We start from the raw sequence: 19,057 nt of genomic DNA, 5'->3' as shown, positions 1-19,057 counted from the left end.
GACGTGCGTACACACAAACAGGATGATGGCAAGAGCGGGTGGAGAAGAGGAAGGAAGCAAAGAAATGGAGATGGGAGGGGAAAGGTGCAGTATTGTGTTACAGAGTTATAATTGATTTTCCAAGTGCATTACAATGACGCTTTTCAGCAAACATGTTCTGCTATAATGTGAGGAGAAAGGGGTTGATAAGCTAACGATGAGACGTACAAAAATGGAAAAAGCTTTGGGGAGAGGAGACTTGAGCAGTTGATTGCAGCAGCTGATCATGACCGATAGAGAGATGAAATGAGAGCACGCAGACTAGCAGATTGGACAGCCACTTACAGAGACATGCTGGAGAGCTTTCAATTAATCCCGCCTAATTCACCAAAGATGTGCGACTCTTGCTCAGAATAATTAACCCAGCCCATCAGCAGTACAATCAGCATCACAATAGTTTGCACGTCTATCTCCTTACCTTGCTGGTTGTTGTACTATACATTAATGAGCAAGCGAGGCACTGACTGAATAAATGAACAGATAGATGGGCGGGTGGCTGCATTGATTGATTAATGGATGTAATAAACACAGCAGCACATCAGTGTTGTTAAGTGCAGGACAAGTCATAAGTAATGTTTTTCCGATTATATCATGGCACCTGTTGGCTGCAGAATAAATTAATATGAATGTTTGCCAAGATGTTTTACGTGTGCGTGAAGCACAATGCAACGTATTAATTTGGAGGACGCAAACCAGGAATGGTGCCTCGGAAACTGCGATCTCATAACTGTTTAGTCGATGTCAACAACAGTTAAAGCATCGTCATTGCTTTTGGTGATCCTGACGTTTGACTGTAAATAGGCTTTTAAATAGGGCTCTCTACTCTATGGGTATCATAAATTAGATCCCACTGATGGCAATATAGTGGAAATAACCATCTATTCTTTCCTCACATATAACACACACGGGAGAGAGAAAGAAGGAGAGGGAAAGGAATGAAGAGAAAGAAGCGAAAAAGAAGCAGCGAGGTAAAATGTGAGATAGGAGACACCTATGGGGAGACAGACAGTGAGAAACAGAAGTTTATATACAGTAAGACCTGTGTTCCAGTGAGAAAAGAGAACAAGAGATAATAACGAGAAATTGTATGAATGAGAGGAGGTGGATAAAATGTTCACATCCACTGTATCTGGATTTTGATGCTTTTTTCCCCCCCAAAGAGTAAGGGATCTTCTTTCCCATGTAATTGCTCTCTGTCAGCCTAATTTGAATTCTGCATTTCATATATCATCCCATACTCAGGGGACGCTGCGCTGCAGAGTGGAGTTCAGCCCAGGTTAGGAAGAGGCTCTTGGCTCCGGGTATGTTCTCAGTAATTAGGAAAGGTGCCAAAGTTTGGATTTAATACGGCCCTGGGTGAGCATACGAGAGCTTGTTAGGGAAGTCTTTAGTCCGGACCCTGAGGAGCATGTCAAGCATTTCCGTGTCAAAGGGCTCATCAGTCATTAGCTCTGTACTGTGTGTCGCTGTGGGGTTTCCAGGAGGGAGGAAGAGGGTGCAGTAGATTTTACAAAATCATCTTCCTAGCCTTGGCAAGTTAGACATATAGACTTCATCACAGTTAGACCGGAGGAGTTTACGGAGTCTTCTGTTCTCCGGGATCAACTGAATTTTACCTCAGAGCGAGAAATTATTGCTGCAAAGTGACCCAGCATGCAGTTGAGAGAGAGAGAGAGAGAGAGAGAGAGAGAGAGAGAGAGTGAGGGGAGATGAAAGAAATAAGAGAAGAATAAATATTTGTATGTAAGAATAAGTGTGTGTGTGTGCGTGCATGCTTGCGTGTCTGCATGCATGCGTGTGTGTAGGTGGAAGAGCGGTGTCCAGAGAGAAGAATAAATACTTGTGATAAGGAGTTATAAGTGTGAAGTGTGTGTGTGTGTGTGTGTGTGTGTGTGTGTGTGTGTGCGTACGTGCGTTCTTGCCTGCGTGCGTGTGTGTATGTGTGTGTAGGTGGAAAAGAGGTGACGAAAGGAATTTTAAATCATTGTAAACACACTTCAAAATTGTAGAGCTGTTTATGAGCATTTGCCTTCAAGTTAAGCTTCCTCTGATGAAATTCAAAGCTTGAGCGTCCTCAGTGGGCCCCCTCAGTGTTAATATGCAGGCTGTTTAGCTCCTTCAAACGTCACTGGCAATAATCATAACAGGATGTGTGTGTCTGTTGAACCTACACAACATCAATAATCTGCGTCCTTGTTCATTACCACCATGCAAGTAGAGCATAACTAAAACTACTAACAAACTGAAACAACAAACCTGTTGTTCTGTGGATTATTCACTGTTGTTTAATTCAAACGTGTTAGAAAAAAACGCCGACTATAACAAAAGTTCTCTGATTACTAACCCCCCCAGAGAGACAAGGGCTGGACTAAGGGTGAACTGATTAACAAATGAAGCATATAAACAAAATAATATAAATACACACGGGCACAATCACAAGAATACACAAAACCAATCTTGCACGAACAAATGCAGGCACAGACCCCTAATGACCAAAAAAAAACAAAAACAAAAACGACTGTACGCATGCACACAAAGATCTTAGTGTTTGCCTACGTAATATTAATTGTTATTAGAACTCTGGTTGCACTGGTCCTTTTTTCCCCAGCTGTTGAAACAGCTTTCTAGATTTAATTGGATGGTAGGCACAACTCTCCCCTCTGCACTCTAGAGAGGTGAGAGGCTTAGTGCTGAGAGTTAGAAGGTCTTACTAAGGGATGTTAAACTGAATTCCTGGAGGGACCCCCGAATGCAGGCTTCCACGCTGCCCTCTCGTTCCTAAGTTAATTAGCTCAGCGTTGGGTCAAGAGAACTGAACACATTTCACGTGGAGCATATTGACAATTACAGTTAATGATATACTTGCATGCTGTACGTAATACGGAATCATAGACTGTATAGTATTAATGGACAAATCATCCGGTTTGGCAAAGTGCTGCAAATGCGGAAGTGCCTTAAACCTGCATTCTATCTGAACTCCAGCAGGGGGCGACACGTGCGGTTGCAAAAGGAGTTTGGTTTCTGTAGAAGTCTATGAGAAATGGACCCACTTGTCACTTGATTTATTACTTCAGTAAACATTTTCATAATGAGTTTATGGTCTCAATCGCTAGTTTGAAGTCTTCTGCAACACAGAATGATGTTCATTTTTTGAGTTAGGGTCTCGTTGATTTTAAAATCGACGATAAAGCAGGGGGTGTTTCAGGGCGTGGCTATGATGTGATTGCCAGTGAAAGTGTGTAACGTAACGTAGAGTGTAAGCAGCGCCTCCCTCACTCCTCCCTCTCGTCTAAAATCGTCACATCCGCAACCAGGATGGCTGCGTAACGGCAAACTCAACGACAGATAGCAGATCTCCACAAACCAATGGGTGACGTCACACATGCTCTGTCCATTAATATTAACAGTCTATGTACGGAATTCATTTAGGCTTTGATAAGGGTCCTGGTGCATTGTGGGGGAAAGGTTCTCTGCCACACATCCTTCATACATGATGTCTTATTGATTTGAGAAGAGGGCTATTGACTCGCACAGCAACTCTGCCTTGAAACCAAGAAAACAACGGTTATGCATCAAAACTCTAGTTCACTGAAACAAGCCAGAGCTTTCTAGAGGGGCTCTGCATGTAGGCAAAACAACTGATTTTTACTGATTTTTAAATGTGAAGATTTGCAGCCTTTTTTTTAGTTAGTCAGAAAAAAAAAACAGTTTAAAGACCTCCCTTGCACTCTCGGAAATTGTGATGAGCATTTTTCATTGTTTCCTGATATTTTATAGACAAAACAATACATAGATTAACAGAAAATAATTTGCGGCCCTACTCCTGGTCAACAAAAGCTTTCTGCATGCATTAAAACAAACTAATACCACATCAGGCACCAAATGTGATTCATTTTCTGAGCTAACCTAACTTGGTGGGGCGACAAGATGTCTGTCAGTGGCAGGTGCTGGACTGTTAACAAGACAAATGTGCCTTCCTGTAGCATCTCCACGCTTCATCTTTCCGTTTGATTTTGTTAGATTCCCACTTGTGTTTAGTGCAATTTGATTAGAACAGAGAAAATAAGCATTAATATTACTTATTGCACTCATTTCTTACAGCAACTAAAGGGGTTTCGGGTGGAGAACTGATTATGAATAGATTTCCTTTGGGCAGTCCCTATCATTTGATGATGGAACTTTTTCAAGTTACCAAAAGTGAAATATAAAACTAAATGTACCCCTGGTTAATGTGCCTAAAGTTTTGAACTGAAGACAATACAATTACTGTTAAGTGTCCCTCAATGTCAAGTGAAGAGGTATGGGTGCAAGGGGTGTTTTGGTTTGGGCTTGACAGCTAACTTTAGAAAATACATCCTTGATATTACTTTTGTGAACTTTTAGGAGCAGGCTAAAATACATTTTTGTGTCTCTCCTTTGACAGGATTACTGCTGTAACTGGAAAAAAAAAAATCCAATCTGTGTTACATGATTGGCTGATACAATCATGATGCTCTGGATTTGACCTGTTGCTTAAATACCCAGAAAAAAATACCTACTCTAGATAAGGGCTAACTATGGGCAGAAGTAAGGCAAAAAAACAACAAATAAAACAAGTTTGTACTAAGCTGCTCATGTCAGAAACAATACTGTTATTGCTCATCCTGGGTTCAGTGGAGCGGATGTGAATTGTATTTCACATGCATCCTTTTATTTGCTACATTATGTTAATTGTGTTAGTACTACTATGGCTCAGACACTGATAATCTCCCTCTCACTTAATCGCTACGATGGTTCAAAGTCATATTTTATACATATAAATCTTTTCTTTTCTGCTGTCTAAGATTACAAACAGCGGTCTGTGTTTCTGTGGCGCAGAGCTGGCACATTGTTGGTTGTTTCAATACTCATAGTATTAGATAGCACTGACCGTCATTGGTTGACGATGAAGTAATTTTTTGCATGATCTCTTTCTCTGTGTGTGTGTGTGTGTGTGTGTGTGTGTGTGTGTGTGTGTGTGTGTGTGTGTGTGTTTCTTCATAGTAGATCTTGAGGTAGTAATTTGTGTTTACGGGGTAATATTCTTGAGATTAGAATGTGATCATTGCAGCTTTATGTTTTAACGAGGGTGACTTGCAACAAAGCCATGACAGCCATAGGTTTGCAACACATAGCCATCATCATCTTCACATACAGGCTTAGTGTTACTAGTTGTGAGTGGTGACTATATTCAATTCAATTCAATTCGATTCAAATTAGGGGTGGTACGGTTCATGAAAAAACATCCCAACCGCTCGGTTCGCTTGTCTCGGTTCGGAGCGTGTGTGTGTGCGTCGCACGGTTCGTCAGTACACTGTTAATGTGCACTAACCACTTACTGCCGTAGTGCCCACTTTCCACACCTATGTTAAAACACTTACTGGAAACGACCATAGACAGTATATAAATGACAAGGGGGATGAGCGTGACGAACGCAACACATGGCAGCTGATTGGACGAACGCGCCACGTTGTTCTTGCTGCTCCCGAATTTCAAAACAGATTCTAATGGCGTCTCGTTCTGAATACGATCTCGTATTTAAAAAAAATAGTTCACCGAAAAGTGTTTCTGAAAACATTTAAATCCAGAAAAAGGCCATACAGTTGCTGAATCTGTCTGCTTTTTTGATCGACAAAGGTCAGTTTAAAAGATTTCCGTCAGATTTTGAGAGGCGCCGAGCCGACCGCTCCTCAGGTGGAGTGTGGAGTGCTGCAGGTCACGTCACATGCAGAAATGGTAAGTGGGAGAGATGAGGAAGGCTGCCCGGAGTTGGAGGATGTGCCAGCGTCGTATATAGTCTGGTGGGTGGGAACATTTTGGATTTCATGTTACCTATGATGACAGCGGAAATAAAACAATAGATAGAACTGCCACTGTGTGCATGTATTGTGTAACATGCATTCAATATGCTAATTTTAGCTATATATCATATGCTGAAGTATATTTCTGGAGTGTTAAAGATAGATAACAAGAACCGTACAGAACCTAAAACCGTGACCCTAAAACTAGGGTACGAACCGAACCGTGGATTTTGTGAACCGTACCACCCCTAATTCAAATCAATTTATTTATAGTATCAAATCATAACAAGAGTTATCTCAAGACACTTTACAGATAGAGTAGGTCTAGACCACACTCTATAATTTACAAAGACACAACAATTTCCCAACAAGCAAGCATTTGGTGAGACAGTGGCGAGGAAAAACGTCCTTTTAGGCAGAAACCTCGAGTGGTGAGCATCTATATTGTGTGCACTGGAGCTGTCAACAGCGCTCCCAAATGAGAACACTAGTGTCTTTCACAGCATCGCCACTGGCTGGTAACCAGGAGGCACTTCCACTTCCAGTTAGCTTTCAGTATTGTCCTATTCACATGTTTGCTTCCCTGTGTAACCTGTGCTCTTTTTCCATCTATCCTCTCTATCATTTATCAGATAACCATGCCCTGTGCCCTGACACTGACAGTATGACATAGTGACTAACAGTCACAGGTCACAGAAGTGAGCAACAGCCGGCAGTAACCAGACTACTAAAGCAGAACGTAGACAGGTGGGCAGATGGGCAGCATCACACCTCGTGACAGTGGGCCAAAAGGTGGGGAAATCCAACAGACATTGCACTTCTTGGATTGGATGTGGAACACGTTTTTTGTCCTGCTGAAAGCGAAAGCATAACTGTGCTGTGTGTCCATTTAAAGCAGAAATATGGAAAGGCATCAGGAAAAACTGAGGCTACATTTACATTTTAATACTATAAGCACATTTTCCTGATGATGCTTACATACTTTTACTTAAGTACCATTTTCAATGCAGGACTTTTACATGTGACAGTATTTTAACAGTGTGGTTTTAGTACTTTTACTTAAGTAAAGCATCTGAATACTTCTTCCACCACTGCTGGCAAGGCCATTTTATTCACTTTAAACATTGAATCAAGTGATTCTTTTCTCTAATACAGATGATTCTGAGTCATTAATAAATTAGTCATGACAAAAAATGATTATAGCCGATGTATTTTTCCATGAGTCCGATGTGTCGGCTAACTGCCTGCTGCTCACGGCTGAAGAGGAGAGGCAGAGAGAGACCCCGAGCTGTGGACTGTGATTGCTCTGAGTAGCACGCATGGGAATGAATTACAATAAAATATATCTCGCTTTTCCCCTGATGGTCTGATGTCGCTAAATTTATCTGATGTCGCTAAATTTGTCACTCTTTAAGAAAATAAAGTCGCTAAGAGGGTTATTATTAGGGATGTAACAGTACACTCAACTACTTTTTTCTAACAGAATGAAATGACTAAAAAATATTCTTTTATTTATATAAACTGTGCAAAATAGCAGATGTGTCCTCTTATCAACAAGTGCAACTGAAATAGTATTTCATCTTAGATAACAAAATAAATAAAAATAAAGATTAACGAAAGCCTTGTTTATTGCTAAGGCCATACGGTTAAAACTAAATGATTTTATTTAAAATGTAATAACAATATCTTATGACAACAACATTTCTCACCAGTCAGTTGCTTTTAAACGACAAAAAGAATAAACACTAGATGGAAGAAGGGTATTTTACAAGAACATTGAACGCAACACAACCTTACCCAAATGCAACAACAAAGTAGCGCAAAGATTAGTCTATATCCATGATGTTCCACTTCCGGGATTGGTCCGTTGCCGTCGGAAGTTCCGCTGGGTGTCACTCTTTTCTGAGGACTATGGTTAGCTGCTCCTCAGATCTCTGCAGGGTAAATCCAGACAGCCAGCTAGACTATCTGTCCAATCTGAGTTTTCTGTTGCACGACTAAAACAAGCTTTGAACGTACACATGTTCCACCAAAACAAGTTCCTTCCTGAGGCTATTTTGCAGAGGCACCGTGGCTCCGTGTGGAGCTTAGTGCCGCCCAAGACGATTGTGATTGGTTTAATGAAATGCCAATAAACCAGAGCACGTGGCTGTGTGGAATGCAGGAATGCTGTGTGGACTAGCCAGACAATCATCCGCAGCGCTGTGGAGGAAGGTCGGGCAATGCGAGACCATGCAAAGATTAACCATTAAACATCATGTGTATTCACTAACCATGTATACTGTATGTATATGTACAGTAGCTACATACTTCTGAGACATTATACGTGGCCCTAACAAAAACCAACTAAAACTACTGTAAAACTTAAACTAAATGTATAAAAACTAAAACTAAACCTTTCTGAACAAACTGAAACCAAACTGAAACCAAGCTAAAACTAGTGAACACACTCGGAAGACTAACTTAAACCAAACTAAAATAAAATCAAAGTCAATAATTGAAAATTCTAAACTATTCTAACCTTGTGTCGAAGTCGAACGAAGCCATCCTCCACAAGGCTACCGTATATTGTCGTGACTTAAGTCACTTATTTAGTAGTCTCGCTTTGCCAGACCATCCACATGCTGCGGAGCGGAGGAGGGTCTGGCTAGTCCACACAGCATTCTGGAATGGGAGAAAAATGTGCTCTGGTTTATTGGCATTTCTTTAAACCAATCACAAACGTCATGGGCTAAACTCCGCACAGAGTCGCTGTAAAATAGTCGTGCAACAGAAAACTCAGACAGATAGTCTAGCTAGCTGTCTGGATTTACCCTGCAGAGATCTGAGGAGCAGCTAACCATAGTCCTCACAAATCCACCGGAGTTTAAAATTCCAACAAAGCGGTAGGAAACGGACATACAATGGAATTTCCTGCGCCACCGGAGCAGTTCCGGAAGTAGAACGTCAAGGATATAGAGTACTTATTTAGTGACAGACCACGCAGGGTTAAATGTGCTCATTGTCTTTTTGTCTGTGTGTGCACAGTGAATGCAAATTCTCAGTTTGGAGATATGCAAAACTGAGTGGCTAAGACTACACAGTCCCATTAGGAGGAGAAGTCTGTGTGAAATAGTTTTGCAGGTATCACTTGGGGCAATGCAACAACTGAGTCTCCATATGTTCAGTTTAATTTCAACTTCAGAGCGTGAGTGCATACAGCAGTATATAACTCTTTTTCATTTCTATCACAACTTCTGTCCCTTATCTACCTCCCAGACAAAAACTTTTAAAGTAGCAGAGATTATTTTTCAATTTCCTACTGTTCCTATACATTCCCCTGTCCTCATCAACCAACCAGATATCATATATTCCCCGGGTCTCTGTGCAGTTTAACATTTACAGCCGGTATTATGAATTCTTTTGTATGTTTTAGTAATCGAAGTGAGAATTATTTTCATAAAACAAGTGTGTAATTACTTATCCGTTTGCCTGTGGTTTTCTCTCAGCGCCACAATCAATTACTCTGTCCTCTGAAATGATAAATAATGAGGAAAGCTTGCGGCTAAACACATTTTAGAGAGCCAATCCAATATTTCACCTTGGAGAGAATTGAGGAAAAAGCGGAAACAAAATGGATGCAGTAATGAGTCCCCTGTTGTACACTGTACTCCTACACTGCTAGGCTAAAGTTAAGCGTCTGTACTTTGGTTATTATCTCGCTTGACTGATAGTTAGCAGGGCATCACAAAACTAATAAACATAAGTCAATAAAACTTAGGAAATGTTGTGCTCATTTAGAACGTACTCTACATTTTCACATTTTAACTCCTGAACTGGATCCATCCATGCATATTCTGTCTACACAGATTTTCCAATACCAAATTTGGTTCATAACACAAATGTGTTTTTTTTTTAATATATATTGCTTATATACTTATAGAGTTTTTTTATTATGACTGTTTGCCTAATCATTGAAGGTCTATTTGACATATATGGCCATATTTCATGAGCACATGGTGCAACTGCAGCTACATTTAAAGTGACTATATGTAACTTTTAAATGTTTTTGAAACTGCAATTTTTCATCTGATGATCATAAATGACCTGTAACAGAAAATGAGACTAACAGTGAAAAGAACGCTCTTTTTATATAGTTTTTATTAATGCCTCTGCCCGGGTCCCATTTTTTCCTGCAAAGTCACAGAATGATTTATGGCAGGTAGACGGCGCTACAGTAACACATTCTGATGAGTCACAGATTTCGGTGTAACACCGGAAAAAAGCCTGTGTTATTGTATCCAGCCAGTTAAAAGGAAGCAGGAGATTTCTTTATATAGGCCTGATTGAATTATAATGTTATTTTAGAAGTTATCTGCTGTAGTTCACATCACATCACAGGAAATAAGGAAATTAAACGAAGAACAACTGAAAGCATAAAAGGGAAAATAAAAGACAACGGGCGAAATCTGAGTCACTCTAGGTCGGACTCTTAACAGATGGAGACAATTACATGATTCAAAAAATTTCCCCAAATTGGCCCTCAGGTATGTAATATGTTTATTCCATTCATAAAATAACAATGCGTGATGTAGTTGTACGTCAGTAGCCGACATTAAATTACGCATCCCCCCCCTTCCATTTATTCCTTTTAGTCCGTGTTTGTGTTGGCCTACTATTTTCTTTTCCCTTATCCCCCTGTACTTGTGTAAAGCATCCTTGGGTTTCCTGAAATGTACTATATTATTCTAAGTTATTATGACGTTGGTTACAACAATCTTGACAGCAGGTGTGTTAAAAACACTTCCACTTTTGTCCAAAGCGGCCACTAGAATAAACACAAACTGAAAGTTACATATAGCCACTTTAAATAAATGGCTGAGTCAAGTTTGAATTATTTTTGCAATATTTGATGGCATTTTACCTATAGGTGGCTCAACAGCAACAGGATACATGGAATTTGCCTTAACACTCTAGTCATGAGTCTTACTCACTTGAAAGTTTGTTGTACAAAGACCTACAAAAATCATAAATCTGCATGATTGTTGCTCAATCAAAATCCAGGTGCAACTTCTGAGCATTTTCTTATCATTAAAATAACAATTTGTGCAGCCTTGGTGGAAGAATGCGCTTCCTGAATGCTTTCTAGATGAATATGCACTTAAATCAGCAAAGGCAGTTTGCCGTAATTTCTCCAAACGCCAAAGTAATCAAAGTCTGCATTTTTAAAAAAAAATATATATATATTCTGGTACTCTCTCCTTTTACTATATCAAACAGCACATTTTCAAAAACAAGTGATACATTGCTAATTTCCAGCTAAAGGGATTATACAAGAAGTGTGTCTTTCTTGTACCTCCCAGTTAAAAAACAAAGCAAGATACATCAGCTGAAAGAAAGGGAAAATGTGCTGTCTTCAGTGTTTGTAGATTGCTTTTGGCAAAAAAGAAGAAGAAAAAAAATAGAAGAGAACATCCTCCGGAAATTCCTGTCAGAGCTGGATGAAAGAAAACGATTTAATTTCCAAGTGACTGTTGCCTGTAACTCTGGCAATAGACAGGATGGTCCCTGTGTCCAATCACACCTATTGTATTGACTTGCTTCTCTGCACTGCATTAACCATTGTAGCTGTGTCTTATAATAACATCTACCTTGATTAGTGATACCGTGACCGTAATAACGTTTAAAGAATAACCTGTGTATTGTTGGCTAGTTTAATTTATAATAAAATATAATGTGTTTTGTGTGCAAAAATCTTAATGTGTAAAGTAACTAGAAACTAAAGCTGTCAGATGAATGTAGTGGAGTAAAAAGTACAATATTTCTCTCTGAAATGTAGCGGAGTAGAAGTAGAAAGTGGCACGAAAAGAAGACTCAAGTAAAGTATAAGTACCTCAAATTTGTACTTGAGTACAGTACTTGAGTAACATACTTAGTTACATTCCACCACTCCACAAAACCCAATTCATTCGAAGGCCAAGGACAGTTGACCAGTGGAATGCCAGTGAGGAAAGATCGACACAGATCACTACGTTGTTATTTATCCCAAAGGAACCTCTGTTTACCCTCTCTGGAGTAAATATTCGCATCTCACAAACCAACCAAGGACCCTATCTTGCATCCGGCGCGGCGCAAAGCCCGACGCAAGTGTCTTTGCTAGTTTAAGACCGACGCAATTGTCAATTTCCCGTCTGCTGGTCTTACAGGGAGGTGTGTTCAGGTGAATTCTTGCCGCATTGCTATCTTGAGGCAGCAGGAAGTGATCGCGCCATTGACAAAAGATTACAAGTAAAAATATTACGGTGTAAATCCGCCATCATAATAGCAATGCGCCAAGGTACAAACGCGCCTGGCTTTTAAAGGGAATGGGAGATGACGTTCTGATTGGTTTATAGCATGTTAGGCCCAAAACACACCTATGAATTAATGAAGACACTAAGTACAACCCTTTTGAACCATGCGCCCGGCGCACGGACCCTTTTTTCCGCCGTCAAACTAGCAAAAGGATTTGGACACGCCCTAAACGCACCTGCGCCACGCGCTTCACACCTTGCGCTTAGATCGTTAAAATAGGGTCCTAAGTGTTAAAGATCAAACCAATGATACCTGAAGAGATGGAGGCCAGGCGGAATGCGTCAGGGTGTCGGTTTGGTGCTACAGGTTCATACGGGGATGAGTCGTCCATGTCACCACCTGGAACAACAGGAAGGATGACACAGATTTATTATCACTCAAGTGGAAGGCGATATCTTCCTGGCGGAGATGAGCAAAACAGAAACAGGGGTGCATTCCAACAACAACCTGAAAGAACACACAAAAACAGACAGGAAATTCAGTTCATGGTTCTTTATTAATGGAAAAGCTGTAACAAATCAGCTTTTTATGAATGTTTTGGATTTAAATGTTACATTATCAGTCAGTTAACAGTATAGCACTAGGTGACCAACAACAGAGGCTACGTCTACACTATTACATTTTCATTTTTAAGCAGTGTTTTAAGACAAAAACGATCTCCATCCACACAAGAGTTGGAGCCCTAGTATAGTAATTTCTGTCTATATTAACACATATCACATGACCATTCGTATACACTGGGCATGTGCTTGCCGGTGTAAACAGGAAGCAGATTGTCTGACATTTCTCTGCAGTTAGAAATCAAGGATGTATAAGTATGTATGAAAATACTGAAAATACATTGGAGAAAGAACAACAATGGCGAAAAGTAAGACCAATGATTTATTAGCTTGGACCGATGACGAGGTGGAATTGTTACTGACAGGTATGTAAGCTTACCTAACCGATAAGACTGACTGACGTGCATCAACGTTTCCAAAACTCTCAGTTTGTGCTTATCCAGACTACAAAGCAACCCCGGAGTTTTGAAACAAAAACGGGGGCAGCAGTGTTTCCAAGTGTCTCCGTTTCAGGGGCTCGGAAACACCAGAGTAGTGTGGACGTGAGGCGTAAACATAACAAGATATTCGTTTTAATACCAAAATGTAATAGTGCAGATGTAGCCTGAGGTTTTTTTTTCATCATTATCAAATAATTTCCTTTTGCACAGAGTAAGTTCCTGCTGTGGTGTGATTTGGGAGAGCAGCTGAAGGACTAAAGCCCGAGCAACGCATCTTCCCTGCTAACAATGTGTTGCTGGAATAAAAGAATAGAAATTTAAAATCAAATTAGCACTCAACTGACAGAGTCTCTCCCATGTGCCTGCTTCTCTGTAGGCCCTAATCCCACATTTAAAATTCAAAGCCATTCGGTGTGATTGAGACAAGGCCTCCAGTGTGTAATAGCTTTGCATTCTGATCCCAACAGAAACACAGCGAGGGGGTTTTGAGGAAGGTATGGTGGCCCGCTGCTACAAATGAGAAAATCTAAAACCTGTTGGTACAAGACTGTACTGCCTACACAAACAATCAGTAGATCCAATCAATAGATATAGTACATTTTGTTTATCAAAGTCCTCCTCAGATGTTTTCCAAAAGGATGCCGATAAAATGTTGTCTTGTAGCTGCTTTGATAATAAGTAAGGCTGTTGTGGAAGGTGTGTGTGTGTGTGTGTGTGTGTGTGTGTGTGTGTGTGTGTGTGTGTGTGTGTGTGTGTGTGTGTGTGTGTGTGTGTGTGTGCGTGTCCATGCGTGTGTGTGTGTGTGTGTGTGTGTGTCTGTTTACCAGTACATATACAGTGTTATTTATGTATCCTGTGAACATATTTGATCGTAAAGTAAACGTCAGAAATTCGTAATTGATCCATTAAAACTAAATCAAAAGCACAGGAAGATCTGTACACTGGCTCTCAGTAAAAAGGAATGACTAAAGTTAGATGAAAAGGGAATTACTAAAGGGAATTTTCTATCTATAAGTGCGTGCGTGCGTGCGTGCGTGCGTGCGTGCGTGCGTGCGAGCGTGCGTGCGTGCATGAGAAAGAGAAAAAGAGCAGAGGACAGTCAGACCAGAGACACCTAGGAGAAAAAGGAAAAGGCAGACTAAGACATAAAAATGGCCGAAGGATGACAGAAAATTACCTAAATCCTCCAAGTTTTGAGTCCACTGTATGTGCCTTTCTTATTTATATTTTTTTGTTTGTGTATTGACAGATATATAGGCACATGAATTTATTTAAAAGGGTATTTCTGTTTGTTTCTTCTCCAGTCTCCATTACCCACACCTCTGTTCATGTGTTACATTTCCGCCAAGAGATCGAGATTGGAGATGCTGCCGGACTCGAGATCTCTCTCAGTTTGTCTAATTACAACAATTACCTTCTAAAGCTATAGCGCTTCAGAAGCCTTTCAGGAGTTCAAGACTACCACTTACTCGGCAAACAACCACCTTCCATGTCTGTTCTCAGCAGTGGACACTTATTGTGTATTTCAAAAAAAGAGGCAAATATTCCGCAGAAAAGTGTAATGCTTCCTCCACACTGCACCAAGAACACGTTTTGCTGTACAGAGCAACATGGAAATAAAGGATTATGAGGTTGCTTAGCATTATAGCAGCCCCTTACAGAGAAGCTTCGCTGCACAATCCGCCTGGGATGTAAACAGTACACATTAAATTACACAAGTAGAACTGTACAGTGTGCACTGTGGTGAACCTATAAGACAATAATGTAAAACTGCAGCAGCAGCAGCAGCAGCACAGTACTTGATGAATATTAAAAGCTTATTTACATGGATGTTACAAGCCGTGCTGAATCAAAAAATTGCAAAACACACCATAATCACACATACCCTTAGGGTGTGAGGAAAAAACACAACAGGAGGTCTTGTACTTAAAAAAAGTGCTCTTTGACAGTCATCCTGGACCCAATTATGCATTCATAATAGAGAATTCTTCCCAGCTGTTTAGCGATAAGATGTTTTTAGCCACAGGGCAACAACTTATCGCTGTAATTAAGCCTCCGTTTGACTTCATTTGCTCTGACAGTATAGAGCATGACCAGCAAAGCTCAGACAGACATGCAGGCCTTTCAATCGCTATACAGCATGAGAGGAATACTGCCTTTAAGTGGATTCACAGTCTCTCTCCTTTGCCATGAGGGGTTTTATGAAGCTGTTAGGCACCTGCCACCACTCATCCTTTTTCATAAGCATTATCAATGAAGCTAAACTCCTGGTAGGATGCAAACAGTTTATGGCTGGAGGCAACGTCAATTTTAATAACGGTCTTTTACCCTTATTTTCAAAGTGCCCTATTCTGATTGTGTTCCTGTTTAATGTTGATTACATATTGTTCCCTATTTTTTGCTGCAGGCAATTTTGGAAATTATAGTAGTAGTATATTACATACTACTTCGTATTTCAGTAATACCAATATATTACAACACTACTTCTGTTCTCATGTTAATCACACACAGAGAAAGCTTAGCACAGCCGGAGAGGCCTGGAGCACAGCCGGAGGTCCTCTGCAGAGCCCTGCCGGTTATTGCACAAACTCGGCTAGTAACAAAAGGTGACCGAGGCTTTGTTTTTAGAGTTCCCAAAGTTTGCAAATGAGCTGTCAGTGGGGCTCTGGCAAGCCAGAACACTTTCCTCTTTAAAGCACTTCTTAAAGCACACTTGTATTCTATAGAAATGTGTCAGAAGCAACGCTGGAATATGGGCATTCACATTTTTATTACATTAGATGCATTCATCTATCCTCTCAGCTTCCTCCCATAATGTGCTCATTTCAACAAAGAAAAGATAAGGTAAAGTATGACAACAAATGCAACTTTCTTCGAAATGTGCTTAACACAACACCAGTCGGAGCATAAATGCAGTTAACGGCTCAGCGTTTGAAGTGATATTGACATTTTAAACTCAATTCCAAACCACACAAATGGAATATTGGATTAGCTGCGTATAATATTTCAAGTCACAATTCCAATCCAGTGTGGCGTGGTGGGCAAACACAGCTGAGGAAATGAGTGCTGAATTTTCAAGCCATCCCTTTGGCTATGCGAAAGTAATGTTAATATGAATAGTTACACACTTACTTACCTAAATCAACATTTTATAATACCTGGTGTCAGGTACTAAATGTTGAATATGGTGTAAATCCTGCAAAACATCCGTAGAAATGGCTATTATCTTTATGGCATAGCAGCATATTGGAGATAACATTAAAAACAGGCGGCAGCAGCGGCAGCCCAATATATCAGCCTCTCCTCACCATTTTACATTTTATATCAATGGAAACCCCATAATGTTGGACGTCGTAAATTGACAACAGCTTAACTAGCCGATATCAAGCATCTTAAATATTTACTATAAAAATGATTAGTGCTGCTGTATTGATAACTGAGGGATAACGACCCAAAAGATGAATCTAGATATATAAAATGTCATCGGCTCCTACAGTAGTCGTGCTTCGAAAAACTCGGCTGACGTATTTCAATGAGCAGCAGCTATTTCAATTAATGATGCAGAGAGTGAAAGAGAGAAAGAGAGAGAGCGAGAGAGGGAGAAGTAGCCATGCTGTGATGACAGCCGCCGGGCCTGGTAGTTGACTTCTGTGATGCACATTCATTCAGCGCCGCTGTGAACCTTCCTGCCAGGAGTGAGTCTTAATGCCCACATCATGATAGTATTCACTGAGCAGAATGGGCCGTCACTCACTCTCCCCTCTGATAGAGAGCCTGAGAACTCACTTTGCTATAAAAGGCTAATCAGAACCCCCCGCTACCTGGCCCGCACTGTTTCACTCTATACAGCCCTATCGTGAATGGGAGTCATCTCGGGCACTTCACCTTTACCAGGATGGAAAATCATTAGGGCAGATTCACGAGGACAAACAGTGCCTGTTTTGTCATCTTATTTCACTGATCCTTTTCACATTTTGGGATGAAAGATAAAAAGGGGGTGAAAAGGACGAGGACGGGGAAACCTCTGAAAGACCTTATCGATCGCATCCAGAAGCTATCGACAGGTCCCTTCCTCTGATGATGAAGTAGCCACCTAGCATGCGCCGGCTGGGTCTCCAGCGACGGGGGGGGGGGGAGCAGAGAGGACGTATTCAGCATGCAGAAGCCTGCTTCCCATATCCCCTGACATGCGGGGCAGGCTGGAAAAATGTTCTGCTTATGACAGTGGATGGCTAAGGTAATGGCCGGTGACTGCTACCATTGCTCATAGTAATGATGGTTTCACACAGGAATACTGTGTACCTTTGTACTCCCCCCCTTCCACTCTCTCTTTCATTCTTTGGTTTTTTCTGTCTCTCGCTTACATTTTCTTCCCTCCCCCCCACTCATCATTTATCTACCGTCCTCTCCTCACCTCCCTTCCTCACCTCCTGTCCTCTCTCTCGCTCTCTCCATTTCTCTTTTTCCCTGCCTACGTCTATCATGATGTGCACAGCATCCTTACACTGTCCGATTCATCCAGCTTTCCATTCAGCATCAGGGGCCAACCTGCGGTATTAGCATGATGTGGTGACATATTCACAGGGTAACCTTTGCAATGCTGACATTCGTGAAAATGGGGAAAATAAATCATGCCACATAATTGTCTGATATTCTCGTCATTGCACGTAAAGTCTTCTCTCACAATCAACTGGAGCAGACTGGTGTAGAGCTCTCTTTCTCTCTCTCTGCAGTAAAAGTTGGCTCAGCTAATTAAACTGCTCTGAAAGGTCCGGTCCCCACAAAAGATCTTCGATTCCTACTTTGAGACCCAGGCGGCATAGTGGTTTCATAGCTGAGGCTATGAACTAATGTATGTTAGAGGTGTGGAACTTATCGTTTAAATTATTGAAATCCTGCAAGGCTATATCCACATGAGGCTGTGGGCACAATTGAAAGAGAACCGCAGCCGACCAATAAAATATCCTTGTGTGAAGCAGCCAGTGTTTCTTTCTTAGTAATTACGTCTTTTATAGATTCAAACTGCTAGACCTCAATGCCTCACACAAACTCAGGCCCTTTCAGAGCAGAACACACCCATTATCCATCAAGGTCGGCTGCATTGGCGCACTGAAATCGCCTGCAATTTTCCGTTAGAAAAGACAATTAACAGGTCACCATAAGCACCACTACTGATGGCTGAAAGACTGGCATTATAACACCCTTCAACTTGGGGTTGTCAAGCCAATAAGTACTGTACTATAGCCTTAAGGTAGGCAACAACAGTTTAGCAAGCAAGAAGGAAATCTAACCCCGCATCATAGCTGGGGAGTCACACCAATATGTGTTTTGAAATTTATGAATTAATATAGCTTCCACCACCTGCTGAAATGTGCTGCGATTTCAAGAAGACACATCAAGCAAGTATGATATCGTACGAAAAACAATTCTTATGACAAGAAGACAGTTAAGTATAGTGACCTCGAGTCACGTGACGACCGGTCACATGACAGGTAAGTTTAGCGGTCTTTACAGTTCAATTTATCCGACAAAAGGTGACTGTGTGCCGGGTACAGGGCACCGCGAGGTGACGGTCGCAGTTGAGTTTAACCGACAGAAAGTGACTGTCATGTGGCGACGACAGTTACGTTTAGGCACCAATAATACAGTTGTGGTTTGGATTAAAACACCACTCCCCTTAAGTAGTACTCCTGGGACACGAACATTCGTTTCCTGGGTGAAAGTCTTGTGTTCTCCCCAGGACACAAACTCCGCTCCCCTTGCTTGAAAGCGCTGTGTTTTATGACCCAAACATCCACCCGGACCTCCTCACTCCTCGGACCAAAGCGGGCTTATACGGCAGCAGTCAACGTGGTGCATACAGCAA

General features: G+C 41.1%; 1 protein-coding gene across 2 annotated transcripts in view; it reads right to left on the bottom strand.

Moving 5' to 3' along the window:
* LOC144518690 (GDNF family receptor alpha-2-like) overlaps positions 1-19,057 on the bottom strand; it is a 68,931-nt gene that overhangs the window by 39,444 nt on the left and 10,430 nt on the right. For both annotated transcript variants that reach the window (XM_078251531.1, XM_078251532.1), the window contains one exon: positions 12,444-12,530. In XM_078251531.1, the coding sequence (XP_078107657.1) occupies positions 12,444-12,530 (87 nt within the window). The remainder of the gene's footprint in view (positions 1-12,443; positions 12,531-19,057) is intronic.

Source organism: Sander vitreus, chromosome 5 (assembly GCF_031162955.1).
Source record: "Sander vitreus isolate 19-12246 chromosome 5, sanVit1, whole genome shotgun sequence".
In the NCBI taxonomy this organism is placed as follows: Eukaryota; Metazoa; Chordata; class Actinopteri; order Perciformes; family Percidae; genus Sander; species Sander vitreus.
The sequence above is the reverse complement of the archived record's forward strand: the minus strand, read 5'-3'. Positions and strand labels throughout refer to the sequence as shown.